This window comes from Cladophialophora carrionii (genome assembly GCF_000365165.1).
Source record: "Cladophialophora carrionii CBS 160.54 unplaced genomic scaffold supercont1.7, whole genome shotgun sequence".
Taxonomy (NCBI): domain Eukaryota; kingdom Fungi; phylum Ascomycota; class Eurotiomycetes; order Chaetothyriales; family Herpotrichiellaceae; genus Cladophialophora; species Cladophialophora carrionii.
The window spans coordinates 283704-306745 of NW_008481832.1; the positions used below are offsets into that span (position 1 = coordinate 283704).

General features: G+C 52.7%; 11 protein-coding genes across 11 annotated transcripts; 6 read left to right on the forward strand and 5 right to left on the reverse strand.

The window, feature by feature from the left end:
- Positions 1-25: 25 nt before the first annotated feature.
- G647_08191 (uncharacterized protein) lies at positions 26-628 on the reverse strand (the record flags this gene model as incomplete). The annotated part of the gene is made up of 2 exons (XM_008732503.1): positions 26-386; positions 486-628. The coding sequence occupies 2 exons, from the start codon at positions 626-628 to the stop codon at positions 26-28; spliced, it is 504 nt and encodes a 167-aa protein (XP_008730725.1).
- A 1403-nt stretch (positions 629-2031) lies between these two features.
- Positions 2032-3516, reverse strand: G647_08192 (uncharacterized protein; the record flags this gene model as incomplete). The annotated part of the gene is made up of 4 exons (XM_008732504.1): positions 2032-2218; positions 2277-2782; positions 2844-3226; positions 3333-3516. 4 exons carry the CDS (start codon positions 3514-3516, stop codon positions 2032-2034), a joined length of 1260 nt encoding a protein of 419 aa, XP_008730726.1.
- A 1702-nt stretch (positions 3517-5218) lies between these two features.
- Positions 5219-5775, forward strand: G647_08193 (uncharacterized protein; the record flags this gene model as incomplete). The annotated part of the gene is made up of 2 exons (XM_008732505.1): positions 5219-5221; positions 5275-5775. 2 exons carry the CDS (start codon positions 5219-5221, stop codon positions 5773-5775), a joined length of 504 nt encoding a protein of 167 aa, XP_008730727.1.
- Positions 5776-5873: 98 nt separating this feature from the next.
- On the reverse strand, positions 5874-6789 carry G647_08194 (uncharacterized protein; the record flags this gene model as incomplete). The annotated part of the gene is made up of 3 exons (XM_008732506.1): positions 5874-6268; positions 6389-6562; positions 6783-6789. The coding sequence occupies 3 exons, from the start codon at positions 6787-6789 to the stop codon at positions 5874-5876; spliced, it is 576 nt and encodes a 191-aa protein (XP_008730728.1).
- Positions 6790-7960: 1171 nt separating this feature from the next.
- Positions 7961-9836, reverse strand: G647_08195 (uncharacterized protein; the record flags this gene model as incomplete). The annotated part of the gene is made up of 2 exons (XM_008732507.1): positions 7961-9558; positions 9620-9836. The coding sequence occupies 2 exons, from the start codon at positions 9834-9836 to the stop codon at positions 7961-7963; spliced, it is 1815 nt and encodes a 604-aa protein (XP_008730729.1).
- Positions 9837-10883: 1047 nt separating this feature from the next.
- Positions 10884-11638, forward strand: G647_08196 (uncharacterized protein; the record flags this gene model as incomplete). The annotated part of the gene is made up of 2 exons (XM_008732508.1): positions 10884-11385; positions 11415-11638. The coding sequence occupies 2 exons, from the start codon at positions 10884-10886 to the stop codon at positions 11636-11638; spliced, it is 726 nt and encodes a 241-aa protein (XP_008730730.1).
- Positions 11639-12085: 447 nt separating this feature from the next.
- Positions 12086-13564, forward strand: G647_08197 (uncharacterized protein; the record flags this gene model as incomplete). The annotated part of the gene is made up of 1 exon (XM_008732509.1): positions 12086-13564. The coding sequence occupies one exon, from the start codon at positions 12086-12088 to the stop codon at positions 13562-13564; it is 1479 nt and encodes a 492-aa protein (XP_008730731.1).
- Positions 13565-14430: 866 nt separating this feature from the next.
- On the forward strand, positions 14431-17691 carry G647_08198 (uncharacterized protein; the record flags this gene model as incomplete). Its single annotated transcript, XM_008732510.1, has 6 exons — positions 14431-14828; positions 14877-15124; positions 15180-15350; positions 15415-15439; positions 15500-16057; positions 16119-17691. The coding sequence occupies 6 exons, from the start codon at positions 14431-14433 to the stop codon at positions 17689-17691; spliced, it is 2973 nt and encodes a 990-aa protein (XP_008730732.1).
- Positions 17692-18266: 575 nt separating this feature from the next.
- On the forward strand, positions 18267-18929 carry G647_08199 (uncharacterized protein; the record flags this gene model as incomplete). The annotated part of the gene is made up of 1 exon (XM_008732511.1): positions 18267-18929. The coding sequence occupies one exon, from the start codon at positions 18267-18269 to the stop codon at positions 18927-18929; it is 663 nt and encodes a 220-aa protein (XP_008730733.1).
- Positions 18930-20690: 1761 nt separating this feature from the next.
- On the forward strand, positions 20691-21896 carry G647_08200 (uncharacterized protein; the record flags this gene model as incomplete). Its single annotated transcript, XM_008732512.1, has 1 exon — positions 20691-21896. The coding sequence occupies one exon, from the start codon at positions 20691-20693 to the stop codon at positions 21894-21896; it is 1206 nt and encodes a 401-aa protein (XP_008730734.1).
- Positions 21897-21955: 59 nt separating this feature from the next.
- G647_08201 (uncharacterized protein) lies at positions 21956-22873 on the reverse strand (the record flags this gene model as incomplete). The annotated part of the gene is made up of 2 exons (XM_008732513.1): positions 21956-22272; positions 22423-22873. The coding sequence occupies 2 exons, from the start codon at positions 22871-22873 to the stop codon at positions 21956-21958; spliced, it is 768 nt and encodes a 255-aa protein (XP_008730735.1).
- Positions 22874-23042: the final 169 nt, after the last annotated feature.

The window sequence follows — 23042 nt, forward strand, 5'->3', positions numbered from 1 at the left end:
TACACACATTGGAAAACCGACCGGCTCACGCCCCAATGCCAGTCCCCTCGCCATATCTCTGCTGCGGCCGTCTGTCCTTTTGGTCGTCGGACCGGTCTGGCGCACCTCCATACCCAGCCTGCGGCCCAGCTTCACCGGTCTGCGAAGTGGTCTTGCCACCCATGCCGGACTCTGAAATGTTCTGACCGTACCTTATATTTTCCGCGGTCTTCTGCCCTCGCTCTTGGTCCGCTGCTGTAGCCGTCTCGGACGTGTTGGGACCCTCTGCCAAAAGTGTCAGAATGCGGTATGGGAAAAGCTCGGCGTTCGAGAAGGGCAAATATGTACCACCCAGTTGGCCTCTTTGTTTCGAGGCAGGAACAGTCTCAGTCTTGATCGACTCATACCTGCAAGCAGTCTCCCGTTAACAAAAACATATCCTGATAAAATACTTGTGCGTGCGAGTTGAGGGGAGAACAAGGGTACGAGTTGGCTATAAAACATACTGAGGAGTCTCCCCTCCCGGGACGGTATCCATTGTCTTGTCCTGAGTCTTGTTGCCCTCCATCTTGAATGCCTTGAACGTGTCGAAGTAGTCGCAGGTCAGAACGTTTCCGATGGATTGAGTGACGGCGTGAAACAATTCCATGTACCACAGTAAGAGCACTTAGTATTCCAGGAATGAAAATCACATGCCACTCGTCACTGCATAGTCCACTTCATCGGCTTTGTTGAGCGAAGATTAGGTATGTTGAGCTGTTGGGTCCTCACGGGTCATTCATCATGGCACGGCCCACTTTGTGTCGAGGCACAAGAGTGCAGCTCTTTGACGTCACTGGAACTTGCGGCTGGCGGGCAACGGGCAGCCGGCCGAGGGCAAAGGGCCTCTGATATCACCTTCAGCTGCTCTTCAGTAACCCTACAGTTCGTGCTCATAAACTCGTACGAGTTGCAAGTTACAAGTTACACCTCGTATTAGTGCAGGCTGAGCAGGCTGTCAGGGCAATGGCAATGCATAGATCTGTTGCAAAGTCATCTGTCCTCAGTGACTCCGCCTTCAAGAGTATGTGCACGACTAAACAGCAATGCAAGCAACAGATTCCAGGGATGACCGAAACCACCCAAGTGCTACTGAATCACACAGTACACTGGAGCGCTCACTGATTGCATGGCTCACGACATTTCCTAGCTGACGTGGTCTTGATCGTAGGCGAAAGAAAGAAGGTCAAAGTACCCTTCATATGCCAACTACGCAAGCACAGGGCTTCCCATGTATTCACGGTCCAGAACACTACCAGTAGACAGCAGAGCTGGAGCCAAGATGTCCTTGCTCGTGGCTGGTTGAAGAAGTGTATAGTGTACAGTATTTGACTACCGTCCCAGTACCTCGTACGCGCTCGTTGATGGTCCACAATCCCCACTTGAATAAAGGGGACGCCACTATTAAACCACTGAGGCTAGAAACCAAATATACTGTGTATAAGAAATTACGTATATGTCCCAGAGAGTATCTGTGCATCTCACGCGTGACCGTTAGATGCATGACAGCTGGCTGCAAGTAGCGTGGTGGAAAATGGGTGAGGACTTCGAGACCTGGGCCAAACTACTGTATGACTTGGGATAGATATATTCCTGTCTTAGAGTCCGCATAATGTCGGACATTGGGGACATAGCGTATCTAAGCCCCTACAAGACTCGCTCGATATGACAGGGAGATTGTCAGGATTGAGCCGATTCCCCTTCCGCCCGTCCGACGCATCAGACTGTACCTAGTCGCTTGGTGCCAATCATATTCAATGATACGTCGCTGAAGGCTGGATCCTCCGTGTCCCACAGAGATGGTTCATTGGTCTCTCGCGGGTGTTACACCGTTTCTTGCCGCTTCTCTTCCCATGTAACCCGGAAGGTGAGTGTGGCATAGAATGACTTTGGGCACTTTGAGGCAGCCTGGCAATCCGCCTTTCCTCCCGACGGCCGGTGTGTCGAATCCTTTTCCACGAAGTTTTGAACGTGTCGCCGTCTGGGTCGGCAGGACGGTCGCCAGCGACAATATTACGGGCGCACTGAGGCGGGCTGTTTAGACCAATCCTTGCACAATCCGAAAACGCTGCGACAGAATTTGCCGTATTCGACTTTGACATCGAAGGAGCGCCACGAGCCTTGTGCTCGATGCCAGACACGCGCAGATGGATCTGTGACGGGTTTGGATCCCATATTGCCATATTTTCTCCGCCCGGGACTGTTCTGAGATCAGCATGTCTTCTGCTGGCAACGAAACTAAAGGACTTATCACGTACCTGAAGCCGGTGATTGGCAGTATCAAGACGTCGTCGACTAGTTTACTCCGCCCTCCATCGAACAGTCCGGTAAGAGCGTTCCATCTCAAGCCGGCTTGTTCTTCAAGCCAAGTCATGGCTGCAACGGTAATAGCCACAGGCCCGGTAAGTGACAGAGGACCAATTTGTCGTAATTCCTTGGCCGCGTCCATATCAGTGAGGTCTCCCCCATATCTGTTAGCCACCTGGTTCAGCCTGCGCTGGAGGGTGTCCATGAAATGAAGAAGAATTGGATGGCCCGAACTCGATGCTAATGCCCACTGTGTAAGCTGGACAGGATGTGAATACCCCATTCGCCAGTAGTCGTCCTTGTCGGGAGGGCAGTCCGCTTCGATGCCAAGAACGATACTGACTGCATTGTCGGAAGAGAATTTCGAATTTGTGACTGGGTCAGTCCAGGGGGCGAGATCTGATGGCGATAACCAGGAAGAGGGCCTGCGAAGGGGTTGGGTGTCGACGTCTGCGTACTACGCGCGACCAGTCAGTTTATAGAGTCGATGAGTTTAGAGTGCACACTGAGATTCTTACAATGCCGCCAAACCATTTCAGTACCAGAATCCGAAACACGTCCGCTCGTTCCACATTGGAGGGCAATGAACGGAATTGTTCAACGAAGTCGGGCTCAAATTCGTCCAGCATTTGTAAAACACCGTCATCCTCCCAGAAGAAGTATGCCATGTCGTCCGAGACAACGTAGCGAAGCCATTTTTCCACACTGAGTCGGAGGAGGTCCGACCACGTGTCGACCCGCCGATTCTTCCACGTCTGGTGAAGTAAAAGTGGAATTGACGAATGTTCGATATGTCGATGCCTATTCGCACTGGTCACTTGTGAGGCTAGCAGAGCGGCATCGACAATGTTCTCCGGCTGAACACCGGCAGAAGACAACCAGTTTGGCGGGATATACCACGCTGAAGGGATATTAGCAAAGCCTCAAGCCAAGGGGCAATCAGTGCCGGGGTGCTTCCAACTCCGCTATTGTCTTGCAAAGCCTCGAGCAGGGTGAGGTTGGCCTACCTCCTCCGGACCCATTAAATGCATGTACATGTCGCCAAAGGAGAGGGTATCGCTCTTCCAAGTTGGCTGGTTTGAGTTCATGCTTGCGCCTCGGCAGTAAACACCAGAATGTGAGCGCGGAGACAATCAAGGAGATGAGGAGACGACGCTGGACTTGACGTGACGACAGCCAAGCCAGCCTCATACTGAGGCTTTGGAGCCTCAGTTCGGTGACAAACGAACGAGTCTTCGACACAGAAGTAAGTTGACACGAACGACAACAAAGGCAGGAGTGAGGAGATGCTCAAAGAGGGTTTGGACGGACCAAGCAAACGCAGAGGGTTCGATCTAGACTTTGCTTGTGATGCAAGTTTTAGCGCACTGGCATCTTCAGCTTCCAAGCAGGGACTGAGGAGATTGAATTTGGCGACTTTGGCTCGCCGTCACGCTCATGCTTCTGTAATAGGGGCACCCCAAGTCCTCGAAGGGGAAGAGATGAACGGATCCGTCGATGGATGGAGGAAGAGAACACCATGTGCAACATCTTGAATGGCGTCGCCGGTTGCAAGCTTGTACTCGTACTCTTTGTCCTTGACAATAGTGGTGGAGGACGCCCAGTGGTTTCCTAACGTGCTACACAACGCGCGATGCGATTGGTATGTCACTTGTGCAGCTTGGGGTTCGGTTCGGATACCCGCTACTGTATTTGTCGCCGAGTAACGCGGGAACGCGCCCCCACCGCCAGCTTTGTCTTTTTGGGGCAGGAAGGAGCAAGGGTTCACTCATTTCGTGATTGCGTTGTACATCGTAAGCGACGCCGGAGCACGATGCATGGTGCGTTGACGTTCAGGTGCTGCAAAGAAACAAGCAAGTGTGGACACCCTTATGTAAGGAAGGGGCGCCTGTTACAATGTAAGCAATCGATGGAGTTCATTTACGAGTGCTCCGTAGTTCCACTCAACACCCTACAGCCTATCGCCTTTGGCTTATGGCTCGAATCACTTGGAGAGAAAATCCGCATGCCTCTACGGAGTACTCGTACTAGTCCTGTGTTTTGTACTCCGTATAGATGCTGAGATCTGTACGGCCCCATAAAAAGCGGTCTCTTCAAGCTTTGACAGGACAATCGGTGGTACGGAATCGATGCAGTCAGATCCCCAGTTCTCAACACAAACCCTTTCCTCATTGTCCCTCGGCGAGCTCAATCAACTGTTTGGGTCGTACAACTTTCTCCCCGAGCTGTATTTGCCCTCTGATTGTACCTGTCATCCCCATGGTAGAAACCTCCACCATGCCAGTTTCCTAGAGCCCGCTATACCGATGAGCTCCAGTCTACTTCCGCTTCTTTACTGCTTCGCCCTCCTCACATCATTCGCAGGATCTAATGCGATGCGCCCCTTTTTAAGTTCCGTGTACCTACCGATTGTCGGAGTGGAGTACCATTGAGGCGCACAAGTATATCCACGTACTCTGCGATTATGCTTTGCAGTATCCGGCGCATCATTGACGCATATCATGTACCTTTCTATTTCAGACCCTCTCAGACCACCACGGTCGGCTTTGAACTCTCGTGCGACCACCATGTTGTCTGTGTGCCCCGCCTGCAGGCGTGCTCTGTCGAATTACTCAATATCTTCAGGTATCCTCAAACCTAACGCAAGACCTTCCCGACTTCCCAAGTGGCAGGCCCAGCGTCGGTCACTTTCCAAATCCACCCCGAGATCTCGATATGCGACGGCCTTTGAAGCCGCCAGGGCTGAGGCCCGGCAGAAAAATATGACCGTGATGTGTGTGCCGCAAGAAACAGGGATCCAGTCTCTCGAGCTGACCAGGTGCGCAGGTACTACGGACTGAGCGCAGGAATAGCTCTACTCGCCCTCTCATATGCCTCCGTTCCACTCTACAAAATGGTGAGCATTTAGCTTTTCCGTACAACGAAAGCCCGTCACTCATGCGTCACTAGATATGCCAGCAGACCGGCTGGTCCGGTCAACCCGTGAAAACACACGATTCCAGCGGCGATCCGGCGGTACGCTTAAAACCCGTCGAAGACCACCGCCGCCTACGCATCACCTTCAACGGCTCCGTTTCGGATATCCTCCCCTGGAAGTTTACACCGCAGCAACGAGAAGTCCGCGTGCTACCGGGCGAAACGGCATTAGCTTTCTACACGGCCACGAACAAGAGCGACGCAGACATTATTGGGGTGGCTACCTACTCCGTAACACCTGCGCAGGTGGCGCCATATTTTAGCAAAATCCAGTGTTTTTGCTTTGAGGAACAGAGACTGAATGCCGGCGAGACGGTCGATATGCCCGTGTTCTTCTTCATCGATCCGGAGTTTGTGAAGGATCCGCAGATGAGGGGCATCGATACCATCACGCTCAGCTATACGTTCTTCAAGGCGAGATACGACAAGAATGGAGTTTTGACTACGATACCTATGGGAATGGCGCCTATGTAGTTAAAAAAAAGAGGGACGGGACAACAAGCGCAATGGACTTCGGCTAGAGGGAGTAGGCTCCATGCTTGTCGAGACTTGTTATTACATGTCCAGAACATCTACACCAAACTCTGCTCTGCTTTCAACCACTCGATCAAATCATCGACGCCCCGATCCGGTGGGAAAACCGGGTACCACCACTTGATGACTTTCCCGTCTCGCAAAGCAATCATCGATCTCCTCAGGACTTTCCCTCCCTCCCACTCGAACGTCGGCAACTTCAAACCCCGCTGAAAGTCCAAATTCTCGTCACTCAGAAGATCATACGGCAGATGTAACCGTTCACGCACTTCCGCTTGGTACGAAGGCGATTGCGTTGAGATGCCGTAGATGTGCGCCACACCGAACGAGCGCAGTTGAGGCAGGTTGTCTCGGAAGGAACATGCTTGCGGGGTGCAGCCGCGAGCACCGGGGATGGCGTTCCAGGAATCCGGTACGATCTCATTGGGTGCGCCTAAGTGGTTGCTCGGTCAGTCGAGAGTCATCGAGACTGATTCTCCAGAAAAGTGACGCTCGAGGTCGAAGTCGAAGCTTGAGCAAACAAGCTGTATAGTAGGATGGATGGCAATCATACCTGTTCGTGGGTAGCAAAACACCACCGTTAACCCTTCCAACTCGGCGAGTCTGACTTTCTGCTTTGGACTGTGTGCGACGGGGAGGCTGATATCCGCCGGAATGGTGACGTCGGTCAGATGATCGTACGCCCCGTCGTCATTGGGCACGGGGAGATCGCTGGGGAAAGTAGTATCTATGAAGGGAACAAAATGTCAGTCCAAATGTGGCCAGCGACCCTGCAGAGTACAGGGTACAGAGGAGAAAAAGGATAGGACAAGAGACACGGCCGTTGCGCACACTGTAACCACGAACAGAATCGTGCTACCTAGGTAGGTACTCGCATTCTGTGTACCACAATCGTAGGTACTGTATCAAGTAATATATGTATAGACAGGTAGCAAGGGCGGACGTACGAGCCATGATTCTACCGTCAGCCTCACTCTCACCCTCGCTTTCACTTCTGACTCTCTCTGCTTTTGGGGATTAATTGCGATCCAGCTCAGACTTCGAGAGGATTGAGGTCGATCTCTGAGGCAGATCTTGATGCTGTATACTGTCTGAACAGGTACGTCGAACAAGGGTGCGTAGGCACCAGGAATGAACTCCCGCGAACCCAGGGCAGGGCAGGGCAGAATCTAGGTAGCCAGCTGTAGATCGCGCGCACAATAACACACCTGAAAGGAAGTGAAGCCTAAGGTAGATAAGGTACGAGAGGAATTAATCACGGTAGTTTAGTCACTGCGTCCTGCTCCGACAGTTATCAGCGAAGCAGGCATTGTGGGAAAGCATTGATCCGTCATGGCTCGTGGATATGTACGGAGTACATATGTAATCGCACAGCGGGCGGGGAATCTCTGCCGCGTGGCACCAAAGGAGACAAGATACCTATATACATAGGTACAGTACATACTTCGTCCTCCGTACCTTAGGTAGGTAGGTACGAAGTACGGGAGTACATATGGGTGAGATACCTACCTAGTAGGTACGTACTCTGTATGATGTGGAGGGTCTTGGATGTGACGGACTAATAGACATTCGAAGGACGAGTTGCACAGTAGCGAGACAACGCTGTATATTCAGAGAACGACGGTCTTATTGGGAAGCTGTCATCTCGGTGTTCAACCTTCGAATGATTGAAACCTTGATCATTGATCAATATGCTAGATGGTAGTGGCCTTGTATCTACACAAACTGGTGTCCTGATCCGCTTTGGGCGGGACATACATACATACCTGGGTATCAAAGTAGCTGACTGGCTCTACCATCTCACGCCACATTAAGTCGAGTTACTGCTCCCGTCCGCTCATGTGCCCCGGGTTTGAGATTAACTGCCTCAGCTATTTCTGTCGTCGAGTCTGCTAGCACAGCTGCTGTGGCTCTATGCCGCCATATCTCATGATATGCCAGGAGAAAGGTTCGTTTCCGTCACTTCCCCCCATTAGTGGAAACATTGTAACACCCGATAGCCATGCGCGCGCTTTCATCTAAGATGAACCACATCGTCCACCATGACCTCGCCACAAGATCCGTGCGTTACCCGGCACGAAATACTATGTTATTCGTCCATTACCATCGGTTTTCACCGGCGCCCTCAAGACGCTCCAACCCCGAGCACGTCCAGAATCTTCTCAAAGTCCGGCGTGCCGAAACCGCTTGCGGCATCCCATCCCTTAGCAGCACTAAACCCGGCTCCTTTGCAGCCGATGCTGCTGCCGTTGACGACATCTGTGAATGCCTCAAAGCCTTTTTGGTAAAGCCAGGGATTCAGCCACCCCATGGGCGATTTGCCTTTCGCCACGAGCGCGTCGTTCACCAGGGAGAATATGCTCGCAATGGTCGGGGCCGAGCAACTCGTACCATCGACACTGTGAATGGTCCCATTAAGCCAGACGAGATATCTGTATCCCTGTGCTGCGAGGTCCGGGTACGCACGGCCAGAAGCATTGTACAAGCCTTTAAACTGTGACCCGACAGTATCAAGGTATCGTTCTACCGCGGTACTCTGCCACTGCGGCCGTGGGAAATAGTTGCTGAACCCCGAGCCAGAGACAAATCCATTGCGCGAATCGTACGCCACAACCTCGGGGTAGTTCATAGTTCCACCAACGGTGGTGACGTACGGGCAGGAAGCGGGAAAGACTGGCATAAAGGCCGTTCGATTGGTGCCATCGTTTGTGATGCAGCTTGAGTTGTCGCCAACGCCAGCATCGCCCGAGCTGAAGAACAAGGAGATGCCCTGAGCGCCTAGGGCCGCAAACTGATTGCACACGGTTTTGGCGTAACTCTTCGGCACGGTCTGCTCGTGGTCGCCATAAGACGTAGAAATGACCTTGGGAATGGTCGTAATGTTTTGGTCCCGCAAAAAGAGCAGCCATGTGAGGTATGGTTCGTTCGTGTTCGTCGGCGTGAACCTGTCCGGCTGATAAGGAGGCATGCCGCCTGTCGAGTACAAAGTCACCGGCGTCGGATAGACTAGGCCGAGAATGGTTTCGAGGTCGAGATTACCTTCGATGCCTGCACCAGCAGTGCCGTTATCGACAGCTCCGCCGTTCACAGAAATCTGGGTAATAGCATTGGCCGAATCAACCGCGTCCGGCCGGAAGTTCTGCAAGAAAACTCGGGCGTCGGATCGATTGGAGACCTGGCCAAGGAAATTGTTGAAGGCAATTGAGTTATTGTGCGGAGCTTGGGGCTTGTAGTTGATGGTGTTGTAGAGCGTGCGCAAGCACTTCGTGGTCATGCCCCCGAAATTGCAGGCACCTCTGATGGTGGTCGTATTGGCAGCGTCAGCGGCTTCAGTGGTTTTGATCGAGGCGATATCGAAGGGGACATCGATGACTGTGTTCTCCTTCGGGCTGGCGCGGAGGAAGGCAGTGGTGGGTTGGATTGTGGTAATATGATCATGGAGCGGCTGTGGTAGAGACCAGCTGGTGGTACGGACGAGTCTGGTACCGTCTTCATGTTGGTAGACGGAATACTTGGTGTCGAGAAGCTGTTCGACCTTTGCAACAGGAAGAGTGAGAGTGATCCAGTCCTTGGCGGAGCTGATTTCACAGCGAGACGTGTCAATATTATTGCTGGCAAGCCACTCCTGAACGAGATTCAGGGTCTCGTCCGTCGGTCTCAAAAGATCATGGACTTCTTGCTGGGAAAGATGTTGGCCATAACGAGGGTGGACTGGGTCCGAGACTGAAACCGGTCAGACTGATTTGAACACAACTGTCTTCAGATCGTCCGGGTTGAAGCTCACCTTGATACAGGTGCTCTTCTAGCGAGTTGAAGTTGCTGGGTTCAAGGCCGATATTAAGAGTCAGGAGATGCAGTGGGTGAGGGTCGCCAATATTTGACCATCGTGGGGGGACATTATGAGACTCTTTGATGTCGTAATCGAAGCGGGCATGTAGTGGCGAAGCAGAGGCTGAGAGCACGACAGCGACGACGCCTAGAACGAGAGACAGGATGTACATAACGAGTGGCAGGGAGATGGAAAGCGAACGAAGAGAGATGTGAAAGAGAGCGATAATGGAAAAGGTCCAAAATCAAAGGTTGCAAGTGGCAAGCAAGTGCGCACTGGTGAAGCTGCAATGAACCCAGATCGACGGTTGCTCCATTCCATTCACATTTAGTTACAGTAGTTTATTAGTCGCAGGACGAGCTCGGTTAATCAATGACATCGCTGTGAGGAAAGTCTCAGGGCAGCTTCAAAGCGCAGGCATCGAACTCGCGTGGGCATTTGGCAACAGGGCTTCCTCGAATTTCAATGTCGCTGGTGCGATCTGTTCCCAATCACTCTGACAATTTTCTAGAAACAAGAGCAGCCTGACAGCGGATGCATGCACTCGGGATCACTTTATGTCGTGCAGCAACTGCATGTCCGCATTCTTGATTGGCTTCAGATCCGCCTTCATCTCCGACGGTTGTTACAGAGACGAACCACTTGGATGCGATTTGTTGGGGCCCCGATTTTTGCACGGCATTTCCGGCTCGGAACTGGATGCTGTCATCAACATGTAACGTGATCTTCAGGGCGAGCACAATGTGAGCAGAACTACGGAGTAGCTTGCTGGACTTGAAACCCCGGTGACTGCAGCTCTGGCCTGACAGCGGAGCCACGTGCCACAGCTGCTTTTTGCCGTCTGGATTCTACGGGGTTCACTCCCTTCACATCTTTCCTTCACCAATCTGGGGCAGAAGCGGATTGTATTGTCTCGGAGCGATGAGCGCAAGCAATTCAGGTTGTGCAATTAAATATGCTGACTCGTTTGATTTCTTTCGCGATTCATTCAACTACGATCCTTACATGCGTGGACACACAGAGGCATGCCATCCACAGAACTAGATAGGTACAGTGGACATGTTACCAGCCATTGGCTGTGTCCCTTCTTCAATGATCTATGTGAGACCTTATGGCCTAGGTGAATGATGTCCCAGTCACAGCTGTTCTCTGCTTCAAGAGAAGGTGAGTCTTGGTCACAGCAGCCTGTCGTCGCTCCGGCTGCATTCGGAAATTCATCATGGACGTCTGTCTTTGGCGACAGGTCATCTCGTTCCTCTTGGCTTCTAACATTATCCAACATGGCGGCCCCTGCAGCGCACGACAACCTGTCATACGAGCAACAGGAAGTAATCGTCTTCGCAGAGAGAGAGAGAGACGCGCAAATACTCGACCCTCGTGGAGCTACCTGGCCAAGTCGGCGTTCCCAGAGGTGTACCACCAAGCACAGCGACTCCTGCAAGAGCAATACCGGCGCGAGACGACGGCAGAAGAAAGGGCTACGACAAACCAGAAGTGGGCCGTCGTGGAAGTCCAAATCCGCGAAACAATGGCCGAGGAAATGGCGGCCATAGATGCATTAGAAGACCATGTCCGATTCTGGACCGTCTGTCATCCAGTCGCCATTGAAATAATCCTCGAAAACGCCACCACAGAACAGGAACGTGTCGACGTCGTGCTAGGGTCACGCATGCAACTGCTCCTCAAGCAAGCCCAAGGCACGTTTGCCGGTTTCAAAGCAGGTGGACTTTGCTGACCAAATCACTCGCAGATAAGGCATCGCGCCGCTCAGACGGTTCAGCGTACGACACGGATGAAAGTGTGACCTTCGTCGTGGAGCTAACAGAGAAACACGGGAGGAGTAAGGGTTCGCGGAGGAGACGACGTAAGAAAGAGAACCGAAGATACCAGGCTGTAAATCCAACCGATCAAGGAGGGCAGATTCTTTCGGAAGCGGGCGCGAAGCAGATGCGACCGCTGAACCAGGGCATTTAGCGAAGACGGAATCGACCGAGCTGGAGGGAAATACCAGCTCGAGTGAGCTCCGGGTGCGTCATGGCGGTAAAGCTAAGTAGGGCACCGCAGGAGTGTGGCCGGCTTCAGATAGCTGCGAGCGAGAGGACAACGTCCAGAACGATCCTGATCAGTTAAGGGAATGCTAATTGGTCTCAAAGACTCTGGCACGAAAGTCAGTGCGTGTACAGAGTAGTATAGAAAAGTACCTGGTACTGTGTAATTACTGTAGTATAGAAATTGCCTTCTGCGAATGAGCCGAGGTCCTGCCAGACGCACATGTCAATATCAAACACGTCCACGCTTCATGGCTGTCTAGAATGCCATATTCCGCCGTAGAGTCCCTGTAGGAATACATCAGACCAAGGGTCAGTCGTGATACCTTGCTTGGGGATACTTTCTGCACCACACCAGCTGGAGGATATGAAGATGGCTATTGAAAGACGCGCACCACGCGTCAACGTCGCCCCCATAAAACCAATGCTGCGCGCCTACGGTCTGGCATATCTGTTCACCACAGGGCCAAGAATCTTCGCTTTCCTGAGGAAGATCCGAAGATCACATCTGACATTTCAAGAACAGGTGGCGGCACTCCGCAATATTCTCATCACATCTCTCCAGCTGAATCGCTTTCCCACAGCAGCGGCTGTCTTAATAGGCGGTGCAACCACGTTTCCGCGCCTCGTCTCTGCGATCCTCCGATGGACAATAGTAACTCTCACGCGACAAAATCCTTTACATCTCGACAAGAACGGCGGTCTCTATCTTCGGGCTTCTTGTTCTTTCCTATCTGCGTGGCTTGCTTTCGGCCTCCTCAACCGTGATGAAGATTGGACTCGAAAGCGGGCTGAGTCCCGTGCAGCTGTTGTGGCCGACAACAGCACTGTACACGTGGCAAACCAACGAGACTTATCTTTACCGTCGCGCCGTCCCTCCTACGCCGGCAAAACGATTGATTTCACCGCATTCGCTTTCTGCCGAGCTTTGGACATCATGGTGATAAGCGCTTGGTCTCGGACTCGAGCCAGATCCTGGCATCCGGAACAGCGAACTCCCTGGTTAGCCAACCTCCTGCGCAAGACCGCCGATCCATCAATTTTCGCAATGTCTGCTGCAGTCATTATGTGGTCGTGGTTTTATGCACCCGAGCGACTTCCGCGAGCATACAACCACTGGGTGTCGAAAGCGGCCGACATCGATCCTCGCCTCATTCAAGCCCTCAGGTTGGCGCGACAAGGAAACTTCGTGTATGGGGAGGATAGAGGTCAGGCGCCTCTTCTAGCGAGTCTTTGTCGAGACCTGGGTCTTCCGGAAGAGTATGGTGACCCTGCGAGAACCATTCCCATCCCGTGTGAATTGTATCATTGCGGAAGCGGCAAAAGCTGTGAGGTTCACGCGCTCTCCCGATTCTGCAGGAGTTGGGAATTTGCCGTGGAAATCTACGTGCCTCTGCAAGTGTTGGCGCTCCTCCGTGCACCGAGCAAGAGATCTATTCTGGATGGTCTCCGAAATGCAGCGATCTCGTCATCCTTCCTGGCGACTTTTGTTGCCTCATTTTACTATGCGGTGTGCTTGGCCAGGACTCGGCTTGGACCCAAGATTGTGCCGTACAAGACGATAACGCCGCAAATGTGGGACTCGGGCCTATGTGTATTGGCCGGCTGCATTGCGTGTGGATGGTCCATCCTCCTGGAGAATCCGAAAAGGCGACAGGAGATCGCCTTCTTCGCAGCACCGCGAGCTTTGGCGACACTGATCCCCCGTGTCTATGAGAAAAGGTATCAGAGGAGGGAACAAGTCGTTTTTGCCGCAAGTGTTGCAGTCGTGCTCACGACCCTCAAGTCGAACCGGAAGCAGAACGTTCGAGGAGTGCTGGGGAGATTGCTGGGTGGGATCATGAAAGAGTGATGTATCGCGCATGCACCAGCGCATGCGAACGTGGGAGAATCCTGTCGGCCGTGGACACATCACACGTGCGTGCTGATTGATGCAGTATCGAATGTACGGGAACAGAAAGGGGCAAGGAATGATCAAGGGTAGTGGCCTTTCCATACCTAGACACCTTCAGTTCGGCGGGATGATCTCCTCGTCTCAGAAAATTCGCCGCCCCGATGTTGGCTCACGGCACACAAATGTCAGTCCTAGCAGTTCGCGCGAAACGATGGGCAGAAACACGGGTGTCCGAGGAGAGTGAGAATGTACACGTGTCTGCAGTCGGGTCGTCGATATCTGGTTCATATACGGTGCGACACTGTCAGGAACCGGACGGGCCGAGCAGCAAAGCCGCTCGTTTCCTCGAGAAGACGCCAAAACTGGTCCCTCTTGAAATGGCGGTTCCGTGTCTTGATAAAGACTCGAGCAGTGGCCTGGGAGCCACTTCTTTTTATGATTGGCCAGCGCTTCACCGCGTTTCACAGCCAATTACAGTAGGACGCAACCTGAAAACCATTGCTTGGAATCTGGACCAAGGAGCGGACTATTAGGCAACTTCAGCCGCTTTCGTGGCCAGCCTCACCTGCGCTTGCCAGCTCATCAAAGGCAACCCCTCTCTTGAAATTGGCTGATACAAACTCTCTCTTCGTAACGGCGCTGGCATTGTTCTTCGGCTGCATCGTAGTTGAAAGGATGTCGGCAACAACACCATCCCTTACCCAGGCGTAAGAAGGCTCTGGTCCGGCTCTCATACCTCGCCAGAACGTCCGTGGCAAGCGAGCCCACTCTCAGCCTTTTCGAGCCGAGTCAATTGACAAGCCCTTCTCAACATCGACTTGGACATGGACCCTCTCAGCTTGACTGCGGGCGTGATTGCTATCGTGCAAATCACCGGAGAATGCATGAAACTCGCCAAGATTGGTCCGTCAAAACACCATCTTGCGAGGCTGAAGCAGATTAACACAAACTTATATGGGTTCTATGGCGCTGTCAACAATTTACAACTGCATTTGGCGATCCACGAAGAAGACCAAGCCAGACTCAGCGCCCTTGACCATCTTCAGGAGCCGTTGGCGCGGTGCTTGGAAGCCCTGAAATTGCTCAAGAATCGGTTCGAACACGACGGCGTCTTTACACAATATGTCATGGGCTTGCGGTTTGACAAGAAGCTCGAGGACTGCCTACGGGTCATCGCTGAGGCGAAATCACTCTTGGAGCTGGCTCTACAGTGTGATCAACGGTTCGCTACGGGCACCATTGCTTAGAATGTCAAACTAACCACATACAGAGTAATAATCAACGCTGTGGAGACTTATGTCCGCAACACCGCCGAAGAGACGAGAAATATTCAGATTGCGATAGCAAGTACAGACCGAGTTCTTGCAGGAATACAGTCGCAGGTGAAACAATCGTCCGAACTGACCATAACTCTCAGGGAAGAGCAGAGTCAGGGTCTGGCAGGAGTCCATAGCGCTGTTGAAAACTTGACCTTAGGGGTAAAAGCACAAGAGACGGAAGCACTTCTGCAAAAGCAACGTATGACTCTCCCGGTCCAATCTGCCCATGTGATGTTGCTGACCTATTGTGACAGTTGCACGCCGATCTGCCGCCCTTGCTTGGCTCTCGACCATGGAAGTTCGCTCCAATTACCTCGATGTCCTTCGGGCAAGGGAATCTGGCACCGGGAAATGGCTCATAAGTCACCCTCTGTTCCAGTCTTTGATAACTGGAGAGCTCCAGGCTCTGTGGCTACATGGGATGCGTAAGCATATCCTTGTTGTTAGGGTGGCCCCAACCCAGCCGCACGTATGGGCTGACTTTGGTAGCGGGAGCTGGCAAAACATTCTTGTCGTAAGCCGGCATAGTCTCATGGTTGCACAGCCTGTTGAATTACTGAAAGGTCTTCTGCAGGGCAGCCGTGATTGATCATTTCGAGAGATCGTCCACGTCCACCATCGCTTACTTTTTCTTCGACTTCAAAGCCTCCGAGAAACAACTTACTGAAGCAATGATTAGGTCTGCTGCAGCTCAACTGGAGAGTGAGGCATCATCGCGCCGTCTCTCTCCGTCGCTGGAATACTTGTATTCGAAATGTTGTGAATCTGGCCAAAGCCGCGAGCCGACACTGGACGAGGCCGTCAACCTCCTCACATCCTATGCGGTTGAGGGATCCAGCCCATATATCGTCTTAGATGCACTGGATGAATGCAGGGACAACACTACTCTGATATCGGTGTTACAGAAATTGAGGGAAACTGCGCCTAACATCAAATTCATCGTTACCAGCAGACGAGAGACTGCCCTTGTAGATGGTCTGACAGAAGACCGATTTCAGAGGTTGCCTATCGAGGGGGATGCTCTAACGGACGATATACGACTCTACATCAGGTCCACCTTGAGCAATGATCCAATACTCCGGAAACTGCCAGAAGACCTCAAAGACCATATACACCGTACTCTCGTGGAAGGGTCGCAGTCCATGCAAGTGCATCTTTCTGGCATCTGTCTTCGTGTGGCTAATTGAGGTCAGGTTCCGCTGGGTCAGGTGTCAGATCGACGCGATTCGGTCGCTGAAACGGCCCAAAGCCATCAAAGACGCCTTAAGAAAATTGCCCAAAACGTTGGACGAAACTTATGAGAGGATCCTCCTTCAGCTTAGCGAGACAGGCTCAGAGGACAATACCGACTTGCTCCGAAAGATATTCATCTTCCTTGCCTTCGGCAAACGCCCAATGACCTTGCCAGAGCTCGCCCAGGCAGTCACCATTGACGTCAGTGGCCGTGAATTCGACGAGGACAATGCGTTCAACAATCCTGAAGACCTCCTGACGCTCTGTCAACCATTAGTCGCCCTGTCTCCGACAACCGGCCACCTAGGCTTTGTTCACTATTCCGTCCAAGAGTTTCTGCTCTCGGGCAGGTTGGCGAAAGCGGGAAGCCAGATCAGCATATATGCGCTTGATCCGAAGAGCTCGCATACAGAAATCGCTCGGATCTGTCTCAGCTTCTTGAATTATGACGACTTCGCTTCTGGTCCCTGCACCTCATATGAGGACTTCAAAAGTCGAACCGCAAAATTTCCGTTCTTGGAATATGCTGCATCTGAGTGGCCATCCCACACCATGGAACAAGATGTCCAAACAGAACTGACTGGCCCCATTTTGAAACTCCTGACCCCGCAGAAGAATCCTAAGCTTGCCTCGATGATCCAGAACGCAAGGGATGTTGATGCATATCGCGGGAATGATGTAACGCGTTTCGACACGTACCCAGCAGAAGATGGGACGACAAGAAGGTCCCAAAGAAGCTATATGGTGAACAGTTTGACATTTGCAGCATCTTGGGGACTGGACAGCGTCTTGTCAAGAATAGTTGAAAGTGGAGCTGACATCAACCTCCCAGGATCATTTGCCGGTAGTGCGCTTCATTGCGCCGTCATGCGTGGCCGCCTTACCACGGTAAAAATCCTTCTAGATCTTGGAGCAGATGCCGATTATAACAAGGGTCTCTATTCGGGTACTCCTCTGATGATAGCTATACTTCATGGCCACCAACAGATGATTGACCTTTTGCTGGAATTGAGAGTGGATGTAAATGTAGGCAGTGGACCATTCTACAAGCCTCTCAACGCTGCTGCTTGCAAGAACGACATACAAACCATGGAACGCTTGATCGCAGCCGGTGCTGATATCCATTATGGGGAAGACCAAGACACGCCAGGTCAGGGCCTCTGGAGCGAAGTCACGGCTCTCGGAATGGCTGTCTCTTACGGAAGAATTGAAGCAGCATTATTTCTTATCGGGTGGGGAGCTTCACTTGGTGATTGTTCTATTATTGACATGGCGAAGCGCTTGTACGACCGTTACCGGCCGAAGCCTATGCCGAGAGAGGGAATCGAGACTCTTGTGCAAGGTCTAGCTGCTCTTGGCCACCATATTGAGGTCGATGGTGAGGTTGAGGAGTGCAACGTGGAGGAAACGGAGGAAGTATTCTACGCTGGAAGGGGTATATGGCACCGTATTCCGCGACCGCAACCGCGACCACTGAGGTTTCGGCTGAAAGTTGACCGGGATCCCAGCGACATGGATCAATGTGGAGCTTGAAAAGCGATTACAAGAAGATAGTTATCAGGATACTTGGGTACTTTGCACGGTGTAAAACGGCACAGGACATGATCCTACTTCAGATCCAGCTTCAGGTGTATCAAGCATAACTCTACCACGATTACCCCTTTTCTTAAAGGCTCGCGTGATGGTAGAAGTTGCGGGAGATCTCTAGTGATTACGATAGGCTCGTCTTTCAGCCGCGGGGGATATTCGCCTGTTAATGACAGTAGAGGAATGAATACAACCATGTACCATGTACTCCGTACTTCTTGACAGTATAAGTGCACTTTTTCCTCGCGTCCGCTGTTTGATCCGCCGCACCAACTTGAAACTCTGCTACTCTGGACCACAGGCGCAGATCCCGTCGAGTGACGTTCTCCCGGGCCAAGGATTTCCGCAATCGGAGAAGCCACGTCGACCTCGAAGTCAACTTTCTGGACCCAGCATTTCAGTGTCACTACGGAGTACGCAGTATACGAGTCCAGTCTGTGACAGCAACACTCCACTGTTCATACCGCAAATTCCGCCATATTTGAATCGAAGCAGGATTTCCGTTGGCACACTAAATCACTATGGCTGCGACGGACGACTCCCTCGAGACGTACACACATCTGCCCCTTCATATCGATCCTCAGACGAAGCAGATCTCGATCCTTTCCTCAAACAAGGAACTACAACAGGCTGTCGCCAACATAAACAGTCTGCATAACTCATTCAAGTCTCTCGAGACTCCGAATAACATCCCACCACCTCCGCTTCCCGTGAACCCGAAACGATCCGGTCAAATCCAGAAACTGCGCGAATCGGCTGTGGCGTCTGCCCGGAAAGGCCAGCACCAAGATGCGATCCGTCTCCTCGGCGTCGGCATAGACATGGCGGCCGCGCGACCTGGCTGGGAGCCGATGGGCCTGGCAAGAGAGGAGCTGGCTCTCATGTACCTCTCGAGGGCGGGTGCCCATGTCGACGTCCAGAACTGGCCCGAGGGTCTGACCGATGCGATGTGCAGCATCGAGTGCAAGCGAGGGCCCGGCCAGGGCCCCAACGGAGAAAAAGTGCCTGGGAATGCAAAAGCATACATTGTGGGAGGAAGATGTTTGATGGAAATGGGTCGCTGGCAGGATGCCGTGGAATGGCTAGAGAAGGCTATCGGTATTGAAGGCAAAGATGGTGACGACGGTCGCGAACTAATGCGGCGGTTGACGGAGGCGAAGAAACGCACTGAACCAAAGGACTGAGAGAATGAGACGACCAAATGGCACAAAAGAGAATGCCGTGACCGGTCTGTTTCCAAGTTGCAGCAGCTGCTCAGGAATGAAACAACATCCTCACTCACTGACATCAGGTTGCGGTCGACTCCCGGATCATAAGGGCTGGTCAAACGAATGGCTTCGGGGGCTCCCTAACACCCAGTGCTGCATCGAACTGGAGGCCAGATCAGACCCCCAGACCTGGTACTGTACGCGCAAAAGAACATTGTCATTGGCTCCATCTTTGCGCAGCTCGACTTCAGCGAGGTCTCCCATCAGCCTCCACGACTCACACTCTGCGTTGGAGGCCCTGCACATCAGCCTGTTGTGGCCTGGATCGTCATAAAGCTTGTCTCTGGGAAGTTCCTCCACTACCCAGACCCAAGCCGAACAATGTCTACGCACGAAGAAGCCATATAGTCCGGGGGGAAAGTTCGCCATGGGATGGAGGTGCCGGATCAGGAACGGTCGCAAAGCTCCGACAGCGAAGCTTCGACAACGGCTGCCACAGACCAAAGGATCCCGCTCCGAAATTTACTTTCGCAGCATCTTGTTACCGGATATACCGTGGTCGGCGTGAAAACCAGTGCCCTGTTGAATGGTGTGAGCACATTGGAGTTCCGACGAGCCAAGATCCCGTCTATCCCAAGGGCAGAGAGACTGTTCAACGAGACGCATATTTCCAGCTGCTGCGGCATGTCTCCGAAGATCGGGTGTCCATCTGCGTGGATACTGAACAAAGCCACAGCAACTGGTGGATCTCGAGCGATCGCAGTTGGAGGGCGTCCCGCCGTATCGCTTTGATGTTATGACATGGTCTCCTCGAGGAAAGGAAGGGCTGTGTCCTTCGCATACGCCGCACGGGGCAAGAGAAGTCTAGAAAGTCCAGCATGTAGCTTTCTTGTACTTCGACACAGTGTCTTTACGCCGAGACAGAAGCTGCAAAAGGCGTCTATCCATCAAGTATGAGATTCGCTTCCCCTGGTCCGTAGAACGACCAACGGCTGGAAAGCCATCGGCTCCTCCACGTAACCCCATGGTTCTAGCCTTGTACACTGCCGTGATAATTGATGAACCAGGTATTTCTAGACTTCTGTACACTTCCGCTGGGTGTGAGGTCTCGTAGTTCGCCCGTTGTCGTTGAGCGTCGTTGAGAGGTGTAATGTGAACTGTTCACGTACAGGCCCGTCGTACGTAGGAACCAATACTGTATCCACAAATTATCTCTGTTCAGTAACCACTGCTAGAGGTACCATACAGACGGTGACTGCAACGCGCGCATCACCCTAGAACCGCAGGGAGAAGTGCAATGATACGGAGATTTACCACCAAATGTTGTGTGCGGTGAAGAAAGAAGACGCAGTTCCCTTCGTGTTCCCTCTGTGTGTTGCCTTTTCGTCTGTCCAGCTCATCGCGAGTACAGTACATCTACGCCTTTGAAAGCTGACGGGGGGCTTCGGTGACCTAGGAGATCAGGGCAGTCTCTGACACCACTGCATATACAATACTGTGGCTTCAGCTTCATCTTCAATGACCTCTAGCGCATTCCGGGTACATCTACGGTGGTCCGCTGCTGTACACATTTATCCTCGCGCATTACATCTACAGTGATCTGCTCCTTGCACAACTGTCCGCAAGGAGAAGCCACGTTCACAGCAGCAGTGCCATCGAGCTGGATACGACCCACACCGACACGATTGCTAGTGGTCATTCGTGTTCATGGGAAACCGGCTCCCGATGCTATATACAATGCCGAGTACACAGAACCACGCGCAGTCCGTCAAAATCTCCGGAAGTGAGCGTGTTGAAGCCACGCGCGAGAATGATTCCGCAACACATCGGTCTGCCGACCTCGATACTCCTACTTACCGGGCTACCCGAGCTCCCAGTCGCGAGCATAGCATGGCGAGTCTCCTGGATCGATACCGCGAATTGCTTCGACATCAAAAGCGCCATGCAACCCTCGTGGCGTTGAAGGATGAATTGGCGGAGATGAAACTCGCCTCCTCTGGTCTTACAGCGGGGAATCTCAGCACTACAACTCATGAAGACCTGACAGAGACGCACTCGCGGCCACACCAGCTAGAGACACTCGCCGTCTCTGTTAGGGGAGCCGTCCAAGATCTTGAACTGGCTGTGGTGCAAGCACACCAGGAAGCTAAAAGGGAAAAGGCCTTGCTGGACCGTGCTAAATCTTCGACGCCGGATATGAATCAACGGAATCCACAGAGCCGTCGATATGCTATCTCTGCAGTGCGCAAGGAGCTGACGGAGTGGCTTGAGCAAAGTCTGGACAAATGCCAGGAGAGTCATGACACGGGAGAGAGAGATGGAGAAGGAGAAGTTGAGAATGACGGCAATGATGATGCACGCTGGGAAGCGAAGATTGACGACCAGTATGAGCGCTATCTCGACGCACGAAGACGTTTGATCAGTGCTGTCACTTGCTTGAGGACTCCCCTTGCGACACAAGAACGTGAGGCTACCGTCCGTATCACTCGGCCTCTGAGCAAATCCACCGCGCGGTTGGAGCCGACCGGTGTGGTAAATGCGATCGAGACCCGGCTTTTACCATCCGTGCAACAGCATAATACGTCGCAAGCACATCTCACGTCCTTGGATGAGCAGCTGCAAAAGGAGACTACTGCCACGATCAACATTCTCGATCGACTCAGCGATGAAAGTCAGCTTCTTCAGGCGTTTCCCCTGTTGGCACGTTCCGGGCGATTCGAACATGCTGCGTCTGCGTTTGGGAAGAAACAAGACACGCCGAACGAAGAGGTGCAGGATACGATCTCGAAACGACTGGAACCGTGGTTGTTCGCCGCCAAGGCTGCGGACGTGGCTTCAGCGAGCAGCGCCGAGGCCTATTTACAGCAAGGAGACGAAGCGGTACAGGCCGCCTCGAGGAGTCTGGATACATTAAGGCTCGTCAAAGGGGCTGGCGGCGTGTGACGCGGGAGTGCTGGTTTCGTTATAGACAACAACTGTCGATACCACGGGCCCCCTACTATTCATTGCTTCTCATTCTGAGCGAAGAAGAAGTTCGCGCCCACCACCGTCAAGCCGTTCTCCTTGGCCCAGTCTCGCACACCATGGCGAGGCTTGCCGTATCCCCAGTGCTTCCTGTCCGCAGGAGGTTTCAGGTTGGTAGTGTCGCCTTCCAGCAACACAAATACGTATCGGTGGGCACCTGTCTTCGGTGGCGGCCCGGGCGGAAGGTATTCCTCGATCTCGCCAGGTTTGGCTTTCAGAGGCTCCTGCAGGTCATGCGGCAGTTCGATGGGAGTCGTGAGGTTGGTCAGGATCCAGTGACACATTTCGGACATTTCTGGATACATGTCAAAACCTGACTCGGTGCGAGTACAGTAATCATTCAAGCAGAACTCGGGCAAAAAAACATTGGGACGAGTAACTAAGGTTTCGTTGACCAGCCGACCAACCTCATCGACACACTCTTGGGGAATGAAAGACAACTTACTGGGGTTGTCGCGTGACTTTGCGTCCGGGTCAGTAAGGATGAGAGTGAATGTTGACTTTTTGCGTTCTGTCCGAGTGGTGCAGGGGTCTGACTTCTTGGACCTCCGTCGGGTTGGGTAGTATGACTTGTCTATCGAATGGAAAGTGAAGACCGGCCTGCTCGAGACGGCGTCGACGGGGAGGTCATTTCCGAGAAGGACCGTCTCATGGGACTTTGGGTAGTTGATGTCGAGATAGTAGGATGGCTCAAAGTCGTCGAGGACATCGTTAATGATTTCATGCTCCACGAGGACATCTCGGATGGTTGACTGAACAGAGTAATGCGCATAGGGTAATGGTCTCGAGAGAGCTTCATCAGGCAGCGCAAGAGGCCTCTGCTCCTCACCGACTGGAAGCGATGCCGTCCTGTCAAGCAGCGCGAGGGCAATACCGATGCTGGTCGTGAGCCGCATGTTGGTGGTGCAGTCCGGGTCGGTACCCAGTATATTCAGAGAACAGTCACTCTCACCGAATTGAGAAGCTTTGAGAGCTCTCTGGGCGGTATCTCACCGTCGAGGCTGTGGCCATGTCGTAATAGCTCGACAGCTCGACCCCGCGTCTTGTGCACTTGAGTCCTGCATT